We start from the raw sequence: 19608 nt of genomic DNA, 5'->3' as shown, positions 1-19608 counted from the left end.
AAACTGAATAGGGTGTATATTGCAAAAAATAAAAATGTTGAGGGCCAAAAAACAAAATCTCAGGTAAATAGGAGGCATAGTTGAAGAAACAGAACAAATTTAATTTGCCAGTAGACGAGATACAAAAATGAGCGCCACAGAAAACAAAAGAAGACAATTATTTGGCTCTCACTCTCAACTCCTCACAGCATTTGGAGGAAAAACCTTCTGGATGAACTCTAGAAATCGCCGGAGAATAGAACTTAGGGTCGACCGCGGAAATCAACAGGGGATTGAAGTTAATCGATTTGTATGCGTGTTCGATTTTCTTACTCACGTTGTATTCTTGCAGAATGTCGATGATACCCAAATACAGGACAACGTCATATGCCTCATGAAAGATCCGAGCATCGTCTCCTCCAGAGATGTTTTCTGCTCTGGCTGGCATATTCACACCAAGCTGGATTTGAAGTCTGTAAACAAACATCAAATTCACTCTACTGTAGTTGATTATAATCAATGTATCAATCTACAATCTTCTGCCGTTTTAAACCGTTGAAAAGTTCTCAGAAACCTGGCGATTGCAATTTAAGGGACTTTGGATCAAGGAAAACACATAATGTACCAGAGAAAAATCAGCTTTTCTGATACCTTGCAGTACCAGGAAGGAGAAGATCTACTTCCTCGTTGCCGCTTGCAGATGATGCTCGTAAACGGTTGCCTCTGACATGAGAGCCGATAATGACATCTTTGTCATCAGCACCGCGAGGGACCAAAACAAGGCCTTGCGGAGATATTTCATCCTCCATAGACTCTGGAGGTTATAAATCAACATTTACAAATGACAAGATACAAGTAAATTAAAGAATCTCGGTAAAAAGTTGATGTGCCATGGATACTTAGAAAACACGAAAAAGGTATGTCTGATTTTGTCATGATTTGCTATGCCCTGGGGAACAAAACTTACCATTTTCTGCCACAATTCCCAGTCCATCTACCGATATACGCTGACTATAAGACAAATGTGAGCGTAGATGATGTGGTGCTCGGTGATGTACACCTACCAAGAGGCTGTAATCCATTATATTCTCTGATTCCAAGAATTTGCTATCTATTTCGATCTGCCTGGATAGTAGAACAGAACAGCAACATTACAGTGCCATCAAAGAGACCACATGATACTTCAATTCGAAGATTAATTCGAGATTGACACTGGCATCCACTCAAGGTAAACACTCCATCTCAAAAAGTAAAGAGAGAAATAAAAAAGAATGAAGCAAATAGAAATAACACGTCCATTAAAAACGTAAGGTTGATGAACAATCTCCACTAAGACAACATGGAATTCTCCTAGAAGAAACTTAGAGCAATAACGAGTCCTGTGGGATGTTAGTCTAGGGAAACTATTAACTAAATTCCCAGAGACAATGATGAAAAGTAAAGGGACTGAAGCTAAATCTGAATTTAGTAGCCACTTACTTTAGGAGGACATTTTGCCAAGAAGGTTCCAAATAAAAGCAGTAATTCAAATCGAGATCCTTGAGTATTGTATTCTCGTCAATTTCAACCTTGTCTGCAGAACGTCCTAATGTAGAACCTTTCAGATCAAATCTCCTATGTATTCTTAACTCTGTGCAGAACACGTTTCCCATGACGACAAAACGGAACTGCAAAGCAGAAATCGAGCATAAAGGTTAGTCTACTGGGAATGAGTAATTGAACTAGCACATGCAGAGAATTACATTCGAAGACAAGTTTTCTGGAAGAGAGAGACAGCGGGGCGGGGGGATGATTTTGAAAAAGCTCCGATAATAACAAATAAATTGCATTGAGGTCATAAGCCAACATAATCGTACTAAAACTAATTTTCTTTACCTTTTGACCGCTAGAAGGTTTAATCCTGTGAAGACCAAAAAATTTAGTAATCAGGGTGTTTTCATATGTGCACACATGACGATAATAGTTTAGGAGCATCCGCAGCAGAACCTACAAGTGCAAACACGGGATCATAATTTTAGCAACGATAATATACTTATTTTAATAACCACGGAATCATAGTTTTTATAAGATGATGTCACATCACATTAGACATCTCACAGCAGCAAGAACACAAGGTAACAAATAAACATTAAGATTGAAATATTAGACCTTAACTTCTGATTTTCGCAATGTCTTGATCATGAACCGATCATCCTGAGACAGGAAAAAGACACTACCACTTTTACCAGGAGAAGAAAGTTCCCTGAGGGCATCATTTCCACATATTGACATCATGTAGTCAGCGGCATCAATCTCAAACATCTCTCTAAGATTCCTACAAGGAATAACATAAGACATCATTTTTATATAAATTTTTTAATGGATTTCGTCTTCTTATAACACTGAAATCACTGGTTGAATTGCAAACTAAAGGAAATATATCTTGACAAAATCATTTCATCTTTAATAGGGTCAACTGGCAATATGAACGCCTACATGTTTCAGATATAGTAAGTGAAAAACAAAATGGGTGCAACTAAAAGTCCAAAAGAACAAGATCTGGAGCTGAAAAAGGGCTAGAGATTTCAAGTAAGACGCGTATCAAGTTGACTCTCAAAACGAAAATATGCAAGTGCGTTTGCAGAAACGAAGAAAAATAGCCCGAAAAACGAAACTAATAAATGATTGCTTAACATAAAATGTGAATAAAATTTCAGAAACAAAAATATCTATGAATAAGTTGAAACACTTTTAGATTAAAACGCAGAACCAAGAGAGGGACGTCTACACAGGCAAAGGAGCTGCTGTCAGAGAAACACACCTGAAAACCATTGGACAATAGTCTTTCCACTTGAAATCCTCAGACTGATGTGGAGGTGTTAGTTGTGAGCCTTCTCTAGGAAAACTCATCCAAAAGCTTGCATGGGGACCAAAATCTGTTGCCCTAACTTCTCGACTTTGTATGGGAGTGATTTTCCCCACAGTATATCTGATCATTTTCCAAAAGTTATTCAGAAGTTACTTAAGAAAAGGGTCAATTTAAAAAAAAATTAATATGATAAGAGTGGATTTTCTTATTGTGTTGATAAAATATGCATGTTTCAAAATAAATAAACTCAACTAATGGCATGAGAATAATGATTGTATTCATGGTACAAGCCTTCAAACCAAGCACAGGAAATACAAGAATAAATCCACAGGAAAAAGTTTCGGGAGTCAAGGAACCAACAGGTTAAATTTAACTGGGTTTGCCAAGGTAGAGAGACAAAATCAGGCATGTGATTCATGTATATGCATTTCATCCATGAGTCATGCGAAACTAAAAAGTCAAGGATAAACACTTCATCAATCTGTTCCTTCTTCATAGCTAATCAGTTGTCATTTTACATGTACTCGAAACTTCCGTTTCCAAACATCTGCCATTATATGTTCACATGTGTACATTTCCTCGTGATATATAATTGTTTAAGCAATACATGATTCATAGCCAAGAGATGTGATGATTCACGCTATCATAACTTCGATGAAACCAGCCATTAACTCCCAACTCTGTTTTCTTTCACCTCTTTAGTCTTTACACACAAGATGAAAATCACAAATAAATGGGGCGTTTGAGCTTCGTTTTTCAGAAATCATTTCTTCTACGAAATTAAATTTGACAAGAGTTTAAGAGCTTGTCTATACTGACCAGAAATTATCGAAACAATAACAAGTTATGGAGTGTTAGAGCTTGTTTCCAAATAAGAAGTTCCACTAGAACCTTAAAAACTTAAATGTTTTTCATTCTCGATAATTTCTATGATCTAATAAAGATTAATCGAAAAGATTCAAAAGGGAACTCGACAAGCGAGTCGAATATGCCAGAAGGCTCTTCATTTATATTCCTGATTGATTTAATCCAGGATTTTTACTAAGTAAACCAGTCAATTAGCAAAAGAACACCTGCGTTCAGTTCTGGAGGTCAGGACATGCAATACAAAGAAAACAAGGATTACCCCTTAATCAGATAGAAATCCAAAACACATTTTCCAACTTTGAAATCTAACAGCATAATCACAAATGTCCAATGATGGACTTCTAAAAGGCGTGAAAGTAATCTGCACTTGACAATAGTCATCATACCTGATCCCAAGTTGCAGACTTAGCATTAAATCATAACTCCTGTGGCCTTTAATAATTTGTTCACCTGGTCTCTTTATTTCCCTTGCAAGCCTTTTTTGTCGCCTGTTTGCTCTTCTAGATGATGGTGAAAAACGATTACTTAATACAAGCTCACTGATTAGGATCCCCTGGATATACTCTCTTTCCAAGATTGGAGGGTTTATGTTGATCCCATTATCTCCTCCATCTAGAACTGTCTCAGATGTACTCGATGATCTGTAGTGCCCAATAACTTTCTCAATAGATACTTCAAGACTCCAGCTCCTTTTCAGGGAAACATTTTTCATGTGAGATTGCTCAAGATTTAACAATCCCCCTGAGAGTTTATCAGATGAATTCCAAACAGAATTTCGGATTCCACCAATCTCAACATCTCCCATGTCTACTGATGTTGCCTGGTGAATATGGGAAACCTGATTTTGTTTTCTTAAATCAGGTAACAACCCTTTCTTTCGCAAGGCATGAAGATACAATTGCTGACCAGCTGGAAGGCTACTGCCTTTCGGATAAAATGTTCCTTTCCCATCCTTCAGGCCTTGAGTCCAAGTTCCAACGTAGCCACCACCATCAACCCATGTGTATACTCCAAATCCATGAATCATGCCATTTAACCAGTTACCTTCAAATGAATCACCGTTAATCCAATTAAGAGTTCCCTTCCCCGACATTTTACCCCCCTTCATATTTCCCAGATACACGTTTCCATTCGCCCAGGTATACTTCCCAGGTCCCTCCGGGGTTCCCCTAATCCAAGATCCTTCAAACAGCATCTCTATTTGGATAATTTTGATACCCCAAACCATGTTTGAGGTTTAATCTCCACCGACCCTTGTAGGTCATTCCATCAGTTCTGGTATACGTCCCAGTTCCATGGATATAATCACCTGAAAACTCACCTTCATAATGCGCACCTGAAGGCCAGTGAAGTATGCCATATCCTTGCCTCATCCCATGTCTCCATTCACCCTCATATTTGCTACCATCTGACCAAGCATATTTCCCAAAACCTTCAGGTTTACTGCCATGTAGGGATCCAGAATAAGACTCCCCATTGGGAAGAAAGAACTCACCAGCTTTAAAGCCATTGGTTACCAATCCAGCACGAGAATCCTCCCCACTGAATTCACTTAAGACACTTTTTTCATTAGATAAAATAGAATCAAGTGATTTTGTCCTATCAGCAAAGGAAATCGCTCTTTCAACCTTATCGACAATGGCTTCAAAGCCAGACATGCATAATTCTTAAGTCTCTGTTTGCAAACTAAACAGATGGCAAGCATCCATATAACTTTTGCAAGACTAGGAGAAACACCTCCTGAATGAAAAGATCTCTGAAGTTTCTCATCTGCATACCTTGGAGATGAAACAAAATGATATTTAGACTTGAATAATTTCTTGGGTGTTAAGTACGGATATATAATCCAGAAAACAAAAGCTACAGGTCACAGGAATCCAAATAAGAGTTTGACACATTTCCTGACTGCGACAATACTAAAAATCCATCACAAATTTCTCCAAATTTGACAAGTGCAGTTCATATCCCACCTTCACTGAATCATTCAGAAAAAAAGAAAAAAAGAAAAAAAAGTTGATGTCCACCACCAGGGAAAAAAAACAAAAGAAGGTGAGAAATCACAGCAAAAGTAACTGATTCCAAGTGTTTCCAGAATTACTGGATGTTCAATAATCTAGTTCAGCTCAACCTACATTCAAACAAACAAGTTTGCACATCCAATATTCTCTAGAATTGTGTTTGGATTGAATGATTTTTTGTAGATTTCAAATCCCGAATTTTTCATTTGTAAATGACAATATATTTAAAGTTTCATATCCAACTGAAAATAACAAAATACTGAGCACATCCTAAAGATTAACAATCTGCCATTTTGTTGAAACGCATGGGTTGTTTTAATCCATCAAGCTTAAATCCTTGATAAATAAGCTTCATTCAAAACTTGGGTTTATAAATTAGCACCTCTTAACATAAAATGACTAATCATAACAAAAAAAGAACATCAAGGGAGAATAGCATCAACACAAAACACAAACAATCTAACAACGTTTAGCAATAGGTTCCAACTCCTTCACCTTCTCCCTGCAAGAAATCAGAAGTCAGTACAATGTGATATTAAATCCAAAAAGAATGGAGAAGAAAATCCCTTGAACTTTGATCACGCAACAAAACGAAATCTTAATATTTTAAGATTGAATTGCATAGCAAAAAAAAAAAAAAAAAACCAACACGAATTTCTCAAGTTTGCTCCCAAACATCATGTCTCAAAGAATAACACACGCACCGACACATCCACAAACACACAAAATACATACATGTAACATATCAGTCCACAGTTGTAAAACGACTTGCCTTCTGTCCAGATAAAAAAAATTGAATAAGATGATGGAAGTAGAAAAAGGAAGATCTGGGATTTTTGACTTCCTTCAGAAAAATTCAAGTTAAGACTCTTAAGCTTCGACAATCATATTTATCTGCTAAAAACAGCAACGGAACCCAGAAACGATCCAATCCCACGAGGACGAAGGCAGGCAACTGATACAAGTTGCTCGATTTTCACTATTTTAAGATATTATTATATTCTTACTTTCGCATTATAATTAAATAATAATTATGCAATTTGAATGGACAATATGCGGATTATGGATTTTTTAAAACATATCCATGTTTTATTCCAATAATAAATTTTATTTTTGGACTTTTATTTCCTGGGTTGGGTTTATCTATTCAAAGAAAACGATATCGCGATCGAAATTAAATTATATTTTTATAATTGTGATTATCAAATATCTTCCTATATTCATTTCATCATTTAGACGATCCATATATCGATCACACCCTAACTTGACTTATAAAGAAACAAAATTATTAAAATATAAATTAATTTTTCAAGTCTGACTTTAAAACTTGCCCTAGAAAAATTAATATAGGGATTAGGAATAGTATTAGTATGAAATATTTAAAAAAATATTGGAAAATAAAATATAATATATTATATTTTTTTAAAAAAAAATTAGTAAATCCGCAATTGGATTCGAGGTGGATTGTTGTCAGAGGCAAATGATGAATCCACCTCAAGATATGGATCCCACTTTTTAAGTCATTTTGGGCCAATCAAGTGTTCTACCACTCGAATCCTCTATAAAAATGGTTTTTAATTTTATTATTTTAAATAATAGTTTCATCTCTCCTATATTTTTATATTATTTTTATTTTAGACAAAAATTTGTGTGAAAGGATCTTATAGATCATATTTTATGAAACAGATCTCTTATTTGAGTCATCCATGATAAAATATTACTTTTTATAATAAGATTATTACTTTTACTGTGAATATCGATAGGGTTCACCCGTCTCACAAGAGACCCGTTCTTTATTTTAATATAAATCAAATAGTGGTTATTATTGGTGCGATGCAAGTTGGGTCTTGGTTTCAACTCTGACAATATATCCCTTTCAGACCAAACCCTAGTGGAAATATTAAATTAATTATTTAACTTAGGGTTCGTCGTCTGAACTAAATGTATTTGATTTATTAAATCTTGAATTAATTAATATATACGAATAATTGCCCGCTTCAAATGTCATTACAGAATTATGTTTAACCTGTAAAGAACTAGTCTTTGATCACTTATTCTGACATTGGTGAAATAATTTATGTAGAACCAAGAATATTAGTATGACATTCTTATATTTAAACAAATTACTTTTAAAATTGGCAACGATTTTTATTTCTTCATCCCTACGTTAAAACTACATTCATATTCGAACGAGGGCTCGTATTTTCTTGGATATACGATAATTTGAAATAATAAAATCATAATTAAATATTAAAAAGCTAAATATTGGAGTTGATCGTCACATTGGAGAAGCAATACAAATATTACAATGACAATTTCTTTGAAAAATCAAATGTTATAGTAGGGGTAACTATCTGGAATTCAGTGGCTCGAGGAATCAAGATTGCTAGTATATATATTAAATACCAATTCACAATGTCAATTTTGTACTACTTATTAAACAGGCCAAAGCTGGTGGGCGTATAATAAAATATAATAATATGCCTTAAAAAGAATTAATAATGGTGTTTTCATCATACTGTACGGATATGACATCACCACCTACTTTTTTTTTTAAATAATAAAATAAAATAAAATCAAACTCCCTCTCTCATAAAATTCAGAGATCTATCTAGGGATGTAATCGAGTCGAGTCGAGTCGAGCATACTAAGTGCTACACCCAGCATACTACACAATGAGTTGTAATTTACATGCTATTACTAATTTTTTTTTTTTTAAAAAATATTTATTATTTTGGAATAAAAATGACGAAAGAATAAATATGGGATTATTTTGTAAAATTCTTATATTGGTAAAACAATGTGGTTAGCTATGATTGTCATAGTTATATATATCATGTTACCGACCCATTTTAGCTAAGAGCAACTAATCTCATAATTATTGACGATCAAATCAATAAACAATCATCACCGGCAAAGACTAAATATAATAAAGTTAGTCCATAAATCACGACAAATTAAACGTAATGGTTGAGGAATGAGCTAATAATTTCGTAAAAACAATGGTTAATTATTATAATTTTGACATCACTTTCGAAAATCTCGATCATCCTATCGTTAGGTAGCCACAGCCTCCACGGCCATTTATATTTGATTCCCCTAGTGCTGGAGTTAAGCTATTAGTACCTCGTGAGTGGTTCGATCAAAAATCAACTCAAACTTGATCAATCTTTAATTGAGTCGAACTCAAATCATACATGTTTCTATTCGAGAAGCTCGCGAGATTAAGCTACTCGAGTATATATATATACTAGGAATGTACACGTGCGATGCACGTAAATGACTAATAATGAAAAATATAATCACGAGAATTAGATAATGTTTAAAGTCGTTTGAATAACATCATGTTTATAAGTATTTATCAATCTAAATATATCAAAACACAATACATAAAAATACATAATGACAATAAATCATATATATTTACTTATTTATATGACATTTTTCAATCCACGACATAATACAACTCTCTTAAATGATAAATCAACAAAAATATTTTTCATTCAAATATCATTCAAAATAGAGAAAACAATAAAAATAAAATTAACAGAATAGTGAATTTTACCAAAATCAAAACTAAAATTTACTTAAATAGAGTACACATAGACAATGGACAATGAATCACAAAAATTAACTAAGAAATGTAAATAAATAATTTTTTTACATAAAGTTTAGAAAATAAAGAAGAATGTGAATTAATGTTCAAATATATCTAAGATGGACAATGAATCACAAAAAAACCCTTAAAAAGACATTAATTTAATTTGCTAACTTAAATGAACAAGGAAATGTAAAAAAATAATTTTTTTGGCATAAAATTTAAGAAATAAAGAGGAATGTGTATCAATGTACATATTCATTTAAGATGGACAATGCATTACAAAAAAAAACCCTTAAGATAACCTAATAATTTAATTGGCCAACTTAAATGAACAAGGACATATAAGAAAATTCACAATGGAAAGTGGTATATTTATATGTATGTTAGATTTAGAAAATAAAGAAGAATATGAATTAATGTCCAAATCTATCTAAAATGGACAATGAATCACAAAAAAACCCTTAAAAAGACATATTAATTTAATTTGCTAACTTAAATGAACAACAAAATGTAAAAAAATAATTTTTTTGGCATAAAATTTAAGAAATAAAGAGGAATGTATATCAATGTAGATATTCATTTAAAATGGACAATGATTTACAAAAAAAAACCCTTAAGATAACCTAATAATTTAATTGACCAACTTAAATGAACAAGGACATATAAGGAAATTCATATATATATACACATAAAATTTTTTGTTCTGTTTTTTTTAAAAAAAGCTAACCAATCATGCACCGCCACGTAGGCGGTGCTCATGATACCCTGCACACCTGGTGTGCAGGGTAACAAATTCTCTATATATATATATATATATATATTCGAGCATATTAAACTTATGTCGAGTCGAACTGGATTGTATACTCGAGCTCGACTCGATTGCACCTATATGACCTCTCAAAACAAAAAAGTTCAATCTTGTTTATTGTTAATAATAGCATGGCTTTGTTTGGTTCTTACATCATGATGGTGCTTCATTTGGGATCATACCGAATATACGAGGCAGAGTAGCCGGGAGAGGGAGAGAATAGTACCCCACATAAATAAACACAAATAGATTAAATCTACCTCACGAACAGCTAGCTTGTAGGGCCATGAATTGTGTCGTCCAATATAACAAACCCACTCGCGATAACTTTACGATTCAACCTTTTACCGACTAGGCAAAATACCTTTGCAGGTTCGCGTCCTTTTCCATCTCGACTAACCATCAACCAACCTGCAAGTACTTAACTCACTCACACACTATCTAGATAGCGGGACAAATCATGAAAGTCATTGAGGAGAAATGGCTTTGCTTTGTTCGTCACTGCTGGGAGGCATCGAATCTGATTTATCTTGGTTAATAATACGACATTTCGGAACTTGTTTTTCTAACATAGACGTCCCTTTGAAAGTTATCATTTGCCAACATGTTTTTTTGTAATTCAAGAGCTGCAACAAACAGAATATCAAATATCATTACTTGTTTGAGGGAGAGGGAATTTGGCGAGGGTTGGTTAACTTCTAGCTAGTGTACCTGCTCTTCAGTAATCGCTGTGAATCCAAACTTTTTTGTCCATATTGATTTTGCCTCATCAGCTGCTGGGAGAACCAAGAGTTTCACACTCAAGAAAGCCAGCAATTTTTCAATGCATGTGTACAGAATTTGGAAGTATCCCTGCAAAGGCATGCAACCATGAGACAGGCCATCAACTATCTTTACAAGCAAAATTGACGAGGGAAATCTTGTTGAAAAAAAAGGACAAAGACGCTCTTTCAGTTGATGTTATCGAACAAGATTTGATATTTATTGAACTAAAACGTGATCAACAAATAACACCATTTCTAAAATATTTTCAAATACACAGGGGCACAATCGGATCAAATGACAAATTTTATATCTATTTGATTTGATTTGTTCGGATGAATTTATACCAGATGAACTGCAAATCCACTTTTTATTAATTTAAGCAAATACAATACTAATTTACATAGGTTTGAAAAACAGCCAAGTTATATGTCATTTCAAATCCAATCTCAAATCAAATCCCTTCACTCAAATCTTATCAAATCCATCTATCCAAACTTAACATAAGGTGACATTTGGACAGAGATATTGGAAATAAAAATTTCAAATCCTCAAGTTCAAGTCTATTATAAATTTTTTGGATTCTTTCGATATGGAATAATCAAAATTCATCCTTTCTAAACTTCCACTCTTGGATAATTACATTTAATGGATTTCAAATGTCATCTGAAATTCAAGTTTCGAATCTTTTTTCCAAATCAAATCCCTCTATCTACCTCGTATTATTCTGAACCAAAAGCAACTTAATATTTTTCCTCAAATTATTTAAGTCGAACAAAACAAACGTTGGAAAGCTAATTTGCTTATGTTATTCCTCACATTATTCCCAATAGGGAAATCACACACTTATTCCATGTCAAATACAAGACCTCGGTCAATTTACATAGGCACCAGTTCAATTTTGACACAAGGCACCAACATTTAATAGTCATTTTTTTCCTCCAAAGACCTTTCTTACTATTCTTGATGAGTCATATAAAAAGAAAAAACATACCCTATCTTGATAACCGACACATGTTGCAGCCAATGGAAGTTCAGCCATCTCCTGCCCAAATATCCGCAGGATCCCTACTGATACAACTGCTGAACTGCAACATAGGCAAAAATGTTAAAAATACAATGTAACATCAGCAGTAGCTAGACGAAAAGAAAGCTTGAATGTGAGAAATGGGTCTAACTTTACTGTTAATATAGCACAATGCATTCCACTGAAGTTTTGGCCCCTTATATTCCTCCTGTCAATGCGAAGACAGGGGAGCAACACCCACAGAAAAACACACAGTTATATGACTCGATGCATCACAGAAATTTATCGCAACAAGTTTAGCCATGATGGTAAAAGGCACAAGATGTTAACCATACCCGTAAACCATTGACGGAATGAAGTCCCTTCCAGTCTCTGAATCCACAATTGGGTCAAAACATTCCTGGAAACAGAATAGATTAATACAGAAAAGTCCCGAAAAAACATTAAACTACAAATACTACTACCAATCATGAATCATATAAACTAAGGTTGATTGGAAAAATGTTAACCAGAGCGTATCATTTTGGACCAAGCATCTGTCCCTAAATAAAATTATAATAAATAGTATTTATCAGCTCAAATACTATATAGTACCACACTTTGATTGTTATTCTCACATATACAGCAACATAAGACATGAGGGCAACTGTAGCTGACGCAAAACCATTTCATCATCAGTGATCCAACTGCTCTTGAGATACAAATACATGGCCCAACAAAGATACCTACTTTCTTACAAAGTATTAACCATTTTAACAAGGGAAATAGATCATCGTAATGAAGCAATTCAAATTCTTTAATAACACAATAACTCAAACATCACGTGTTGGATAATGTGCCTTGCCAACAGCCACACAGGATAGAATAGATAATCAGAACCTACACAAATCCAACATTCGGTATAATGATGAAGCTTCAAGTCTCAGCTAGATAAGGTCATGAAAATTGAATTCCAGAAGTAATTGCAATTAAGAAAACTGGATGTCAATTCCATTTAATAACACAAAATGAACACAAAGGAAGACTACTACAGTATGTTTTCAAACCAACAGCGAACTAAACCTTGCTCACGCAATTTGCGCACCAACTCAAAAACAAGAAACTAATCACTGTACAGATGCAAAAGTGAAATCACAAACATACAAGTTAAGATTCCACAAAACTTACATGAAATATTGCCACAGCCTGTGATAGCAACACTCGGGTTTCACGAGAAGTATTTTTCCCATTTAAAAGCCTCCATCTCACATCAAGATCAGTATCAGCAACTAAATTCTTCCCCTCCCATTTTTTCATTACAACATCTAAAGTAGCGCCTGGAAGCTTTTCCGCCCCATTATTCAGCAAATTTTGCAGTGCAGAGTATATCCTCTTGCAATTCACAGAACAGAACCACTTTCCTTTGGGAAGTTCCTGTTGAACAATTGGATAAAATTCAGAACTAGAAACAGGCGAACAAAAAGGAATATTACAAAAGAAAAGCATAAAGGTTATCTTTTTTATTTAATGTACACCTTTAGATCAGACATCTTGCATTTTTCCAAACAGCCAACATGATACTCCTTTTCGCACTGCGAAACATGACATTATAATCAGAAAATGGTCTCCATATTCACAATACTCAGTTGAACAGGACAAACTAAGATGAGAAGCAGGAAGAACACCTGATCACACAGTATAACAGTGCGTGGACCAAAACCAGATTTGCTAAAATCATAGCCCCTGCATGCAAAATAAGTTCAGACGTAAACAAACAAAATTAATCTTCACGTTTTAAAAACAAAATTCCAAGCCAATTATCTAGGGGAAAATATGTTACCTGCAGATCACACATGCTAGTAACTCAGTTGCTTCAGGGCTGTTGACAATGCGAATGCAACGGCTTTTTATCTGCTCTATTGCATCAATACCTAAAACTCTTCCAGCTGCAACAGCATTGGCATTGGATTCAACAAATCTCTCTCTCTGAAACATGTTTTGGCAGTATGTGCAATACCATTTACCACGAGGGATACATGACAATGATGCACATTCTGAAAAGTGACAAGTGGACGCAATTAAACATAACTAAATAAGAAACAGAACACATGTGCATACGTTTATATATTAATGATGCTGAAAATGAGCAGGTTGAGAGAATCCAGGTTGAGAGCAGGTTGAAAATGAGCAAGTTGAGAGAACACATAACATAAATTACAGTTATCCTGTCATTGACCAGCACTGATATTTGGTACTGGCACAATTTTGAAATCAACTACAACTCTTTGGTCCCAGCCACATACAGCAAAACCTTATATATTTTGCATATAAAATAAATCTAGCAGATATTGCAGGCTAAAACCTTCATTACTTCAACACAAACGCTTATCAAGTGGAAGATATGCAGGCAGATGCATGCACATGCATTGCTACCCACAAATATTCCACAAAGATGCTGCTATATCTTAACAGGTGCGCCAAAATCAAAAACGTTTTGAACCACATATCATTTAATTTTTGGTAAAAGCTCTGCCTGAAATGCAGAAAATTATCTTCCTCGGCAGAAAAATTTCTTACATCATTTAAAGTAGCAACTGAGATAAGAGTTATGAGTTGATATATGGCTTTAAATGCCATTGGCTTCATAAAGTACACTAAGGGGCAGGGTGTTAGCAGTAGGGACTTGATGAGAAGAACTGCCAGATAATCTAAAACAACATCCGCGAGGAAGTCCCTTTTGCAAATAATTTTATAATTGAGATCAATTATGTTATCTTTTAAATTGTATGAATGAAACAGGTACAGAAGTATTAGAAAATAATTTCCCTCACAAACAAACCAACAATCAAGGAAAACCTTGGCAGTTCAAATCTGCAGAATCCGGTAAAAGATTTATAGCTCAAACACAACCTAATGAAGTCCATGCGGCACAACAATCAAAACCAGTTATCAATATAGTCGATTCCTGAAAGCTATTGATCTCACACGGTTTGAGACATACTCAAACCAGACAAGAGAACAGGGAACAATGAATCGGGATGAACGCGCTGACAATACATGGTAAGAAAAAAAGGATCTTGAGCCACACAGAACAAAATAAAGCAGGCAGCATATTCCCTCTTGATAGTATAAAATCTTATTGAAATTTCAAGTGCTTCCACCATCCAATGCTGCCCCTTGCCCACCAAAATACAAGACTGGGGTGAGAGAAAATAAAAGGGTATAAAATGTCGGTTGTTATTAGGATTCTTCGTGTGAAACGTGGCAAGCCATAAATCAATGTCAATCTACATATAAATCTAAAATTACCTTTGTGAAATGCCCTAGGACATCCATCACAAAGCACAAGTTTCCCACCGTCCGCACAAATGATGCACAAGTCATCATTATTCTTTGCAGAACCATTACGACCTTTCAGCAAAGAGATGGCGAATTCATGGAGGGAGACTCCATTAGATGTGTAGATATACATATAGCTGCAGAAAAAAACTGGAAGACGTCAGGGCTAAAAATATATACATTAAAAGAAAGTGTTTGATGATGATATTTCACAGACAAACAGATAGAGAGGCTGACGGTTTTCTGCGGGATGCCCAACCAGCATGAGCTTCAAACTGAGATGGACTGACCTGCTCAAAATAGGTACAAGAATCAACACATTGGCTAAAACAAGCAGAACTTTCAAACTCAAAAAAAATTGAATGATACCTCAGTGTTGCAACAACGGCAAACTATCCCTGATCCCATTTTATAGCCATCCTGCAATTTCTGCGTACAAACAAAAGAAGATAACAAACCGAAAAATCAAAATAAGATTAAGCATCTAGCTGTTATCTAACTCACCTTGCCATGGGAATAATATGCGACTTCAGTTCCATCTGGTAATCCACCATCCTCGAAAACCAGCCAGTGCATCCTCTGATCCCTGGATAAAAGTACAACACTTCTTGTATGCCGAAGTGGAAAATATATACATGAAATGCAATGCTAAAATGATATATAAATATCCAAGTGGAATCAACTTTTTAGTTATCTTCCATGAACTCTTTGATTGCAGTGAGATAGACGGAGATCCAGTTTCTGAGGATTTGGAGAGCCTTCCACTATTTTTGTTCTTCAGTAAACCGTGCGAGGAAGCACAACCATCTGTATTTACATAAGACACAGACCTTGTATACCTCACTGAAGCGCTTACACGGCATTTAGATGCAGAAGATGATCGTGACCTCCTTCACACAACAAACAAAAGCATATCAAAAGTGAAGACATTACAGCTACTAATACAAAACTTCACAGCAAGTAATGAAAATTACATTTCACTTCAAAAGTGATCCATAAAAATTTAAAACTCACCTATTTGTAATCTCCCCTTTTCCCTTCTTTGTTGAAACTGGGGGTGATGATCTTCCGGAAGATTTTGAATCAGAAGCCAGCTCATAATTCCTAAAGACACAAACATGGTGGCATGATTCTTAATCTACAATTTCCTTCCGATCAGTGTAGGGAAAAGCACTATTGGACTAATAAGAAAAGCATATAATATACACACTTTCTTTTCTTCCTTCCTCGATGACTTCCGCTTTGTGGAGTGTTGTGCCCTTCTGTATTTTCAGAAATTGTAGAACTAAGAACTGGCCCAGAAAGGCTGAATGAGACAAACAAAAAATTAAGTTAAAAAGTGGATGAACTTCAATTATTATGATTTATAAGTTAATGATTTGATAATTGTTCTATAGTTGCATCAGGAAGGCACAATAGGGAAACTGAAAAACTGAAACAGCTCATCACTAATCCTAGAAATTCAAGGTTTAAGATTTGGTTATAGTAACATTCCAAAAATGACGGTTATAAGAGGCAAGTAAAAAGATCACTTGCAGAGTAAAAATGAGATTCAAGAACAGTTAAAAAATCTGAATTTACAAGCCTTCTGATTTTTCCACAAATATCATATAGTTCTTGTTGGTCCTGGCTCTCACTTCAGGGCTATCCAGAGTATACATCTAACAACTGGTTACCAATAACTCCATGACTTGCAACCATCAAATTTGCAAATAGGAAATAACTATTTCTTTTTCAAAAATAATCAAACACCTTCCATCATGCTTCATGTGTACTTTAGTCATGTTACATGTCCAACAGTTAATAAAAAAAGGTTAGAGCTTCCAAGCAGGTCATATCCACCTACAAAGTTTGAAAGAAATGCAAATAGTCACAAGATCTCTCAGATAGAAAGAATACCCAGAATGTACACATTCTGCCACAGCATCTGAACTCACAATAATCATGCAAGCATCACAAAGTTGTTCTGCCTTTGCAGATGATGTCGCAAGAAAAGTCTCTAGCATAAAAATGCACCAAGTTATCTTTTGCAGAAGAATACATGTAATGCAAGAAGATTGAGATGATAAACAACACTCACTCTTGCAATTGTGACAGATAAAAGATTCCTTCTTGGGCATGGGACTTATGAAGTTTTGTATGGTTTCTTCTAACACATTCACAGAAGCTTTGCGGCATTCTTTGACGATGTCCAGGAGGCTTTTACCATTCTCTAAGCATATATACTGAGATGCACGTCTATATGAATTACAGGCATGGATTTCAAATTTACAAGGAGGTACTACCTATAAAGTTAACACATCAGGATCTTAGAATTATATTTAGATTCTTAGAAGCATGAAAGCAAAAACAATTAGCACCCAGACTTCATGGTGGTGATCACACCAAACTACTCAATAATTAAGCCCTCACCGTAACTCCTTTGCACAAACTGCAAGAACAAATGATTCCGCCATCTTTTATAGTTCCCCGCAGAGGAAACCCCTAGATGAGAGCAGAAATAGTTAAAACTCCGAAACAAAACTGCCCCATGCATAAATAGTGGTTGAGAAACAAAAAGCTAAATGTAATTTATACAATCTGTAATACCATAACAAGAGTCACATGTTAATCCATTGAGGAGACAAATCAATTCCATTTTTTAACTCTTGAAGACATTCCTACAAACATTTATGCATAACAACTTCCCAATTTAATCACATAACACCATAAGCATCCGCAGAACAAATCCAAAGTACTAAGCAATAGCGCTGATTAGTTATGTTATAAAGCTTTTGTGATCCTTCACCATGCCTCTTGTGTATGGACAAAAATAACATTGAGACAGAATCATTAATGACATCAACAGGATAATTTATTTTTTTGGCTATTTTTATTTTAAAGTAAAAAGTTTTTCAAATACAAAAAATCTCTAGGAAACAAAAGCTTGATCTATTCTCTGTGGAAAAACTATCAAAGAACGATAATCTTAACATCTTTTCCTCCACATTTGAAATTTCAAAATTAAAATGAAGTGAAAGCTAGATAACAATGACAATTTAAATATAATTAACCACCACAATAACAACAATAATAACAATAATAATAGTAAGACAAAACTGGTGGCTGGTCATACTACCTTCTTGCCACCATTGTAGAAAACTGGATACCCTTCTAACGACCCAGTATCTAAGAGCTCTCGAACAGTTGTCGGGCGTCCTTTTATCAGGATATTTTTTGACATCTTCATCTTCTTCGCCGGACTACCCTGTGCAGCCACTGTCGCACCCTCCGATCCGTCGACCTCAAAATCCACCCCATTTTCCATTTTAGAATCCTCAACCTTTGATCTCAGTACCGATCGCGTAAATCTCCGGTGACCATCTCTCATCACCACCCCCATGGGCTTCCGTTTCACTTCAGACCCACTCATGTCGCCTAATTTATCCTCAACTCCACCAACATTTACAAAGTCACCACAACGGGCTATAATCTCACAGTCCGAACGTACTACCTCCGCGGCGTTACTGGAGATTCCCGGACATTCTAGGACATTATCAAAATATCCAATTCTGCCCCCGTTTCCACTCTTCAACCGCCCACTCCTCGAACAAACAGCGTAACCATTCGCCTCACTCGTCCTAACCCCTGTTCCATAGCGGTGATCCATGAAAACCGACCGGTCGGCCTCGGGTCCGAGAACCCGAATCCCCTGACACGGAATTCAGTCGTTTTTAACTGTCCCAGACAAACAATTTCAACCCCAAATTCAGGCTTCAATGCTGTTTCTTTGTCCTCTTTATCTACTTTTTTAATTCACTGATGCCGTGCTCGGCAACACAGCATCAGCGAACGGAAAGAAAGGGATTCAGCGAACGGATCTGCGTCAAAAACGGGACTGAATTGCATGCATTGAAGAAAAAAGAAGGTTGATTCGAATTTCTCGGTTGCCGAGAGGATAAATTAGAGATTGAAACCCTCGAAATTGAGAAAAAATTGGCGATGAGGCGAAGCAACTTACGCAAATTTTTTGGTATAAACAAATTTAAATTTTTTGAGATACAAAAACGCCCCCACCCTGTCTACCCCGAGTCACGGACTCGCTGCTGTGATCACGGTGTGGTACAGTACAATTACAACTAAAGTCGCTATTCACAACCAAAGGCAACACGCCTTATTCATCAGATTGTGCGAATCGTACAAGAAAATCGTGGCTTCAATATTTCTTCAATAATCAATATGCATTTATACGATGTTGTCCTGTAATTGACCAACATAAAATTTAATCACCGTATGATATAGTATAATATTACCTTTGGTCATGCTAATTGGATATATTTCGACCTTGGTCTTGCTATTTAAACATATATATAATTTTTTTAATGTTTCTTAATTTAATGA

The 19608-nt window shown here is 35.2% G+C and overlaps 1 protein-coding gene and 1 pseudogene across 2 annotated transcripts; both read right to left on the bottom strand.

Moving 5' to 3' along the window:
- Positions 1-80: 80 nt before the first annotated feature.
- Positions 81-6702, bottom strand: LOC142548515 (phosphatidylinositol 4-phosphate 5-kinase 9-like; annotated as a pseudogene).
- A 3517-nt stretch (positions 6703-10219) lies between these two features.
- Positions 10220-19257, bottom strand: LOC142548514 (uncharacterized). 2 transcript variants are annotated; one of them, XM_075656871.1, is made up of 20 exons: positions 18347-19256; positions 17641-17712; positions 17309-17513; positions 17128-17227; positions 16439-16534; positions 16243-16332; positions 15912-16118; positions 15733-15814; positions 15598-15657; positions 15466-15518; positions 15199-15365; positions 13730-13943; positions 13575-13632; positions 13425-13481; positions 13078-13323; positions 12246-12310; positions 12062-12118; positions 11878-11971; positions 10833-10973; positions 10220-10747 (listed from the first exon to the last, which is right to left on the bottom strand). In XM_075656871.1, the coding sequence occupies exons 1-20, from the start codon at positions 18875-18877 to the stop codon at positions 10589-10591; spliced, it is 2754 nt and encodes a 917-aa protein (XP_075512986.1). In that variant the 5' UTR covers positions 18878-19256; the 3' UTR covers positions 10220-10588. The 2 variants fall into 2 exon arrangements, with proteins under 2 accessions (XP_075512986.1, XP_075512987.1); XM_075656872.1 differs by lacking the exon at positions 10220-10747 and having other exon boundaries at positions 12067-12118; positions 18347-19257.
- Between the last annotated feature and the right edge of the window lie 351 nt (positions 19258-19608).

This window comes from Primulina tabacum, chromosome 6, assembly GCF_025594145.1.
Source record: "Primulina tabacum isolate GXHZ01 chromosome 6, ASM2559414v2, whole genome shotgun sequence".
Taxonomy (NCBI): Eukaryota; Viridiplantae; Streptophyta; class Magnoliopsida; order Lamiales; family Gesneriaceae; genus Primulina; species Primulina tabacum.
This window is presented reverse-complemented; position numbering and strand designations above follow the sequence as displayed.

Bases quoted from the DNA above. Each gene is read 5' to 3' on its own strand.
- LOC142548514 (XM_075656871.1), bottom strand. From the start codon at position 18,877: ATGGATCACCGCTATGGAACAGGGGTTAGGACGAGTGAGGCGAATGGT. The intron at 15,658-15,732 runs GTGAGTTAGATA...GTTTGTACGCAG, and splicing joins CATATTATTCCCATGGCAAG to AAATTGCAGGATGGCTATAA. The intron at 12,119-12,245 runs GTATGGTTAACA...TCGCATTGACAG, and splicing joins ATTCCGTCAATGGTTTACGG to GAGGAATATAAGGGGCCAAA.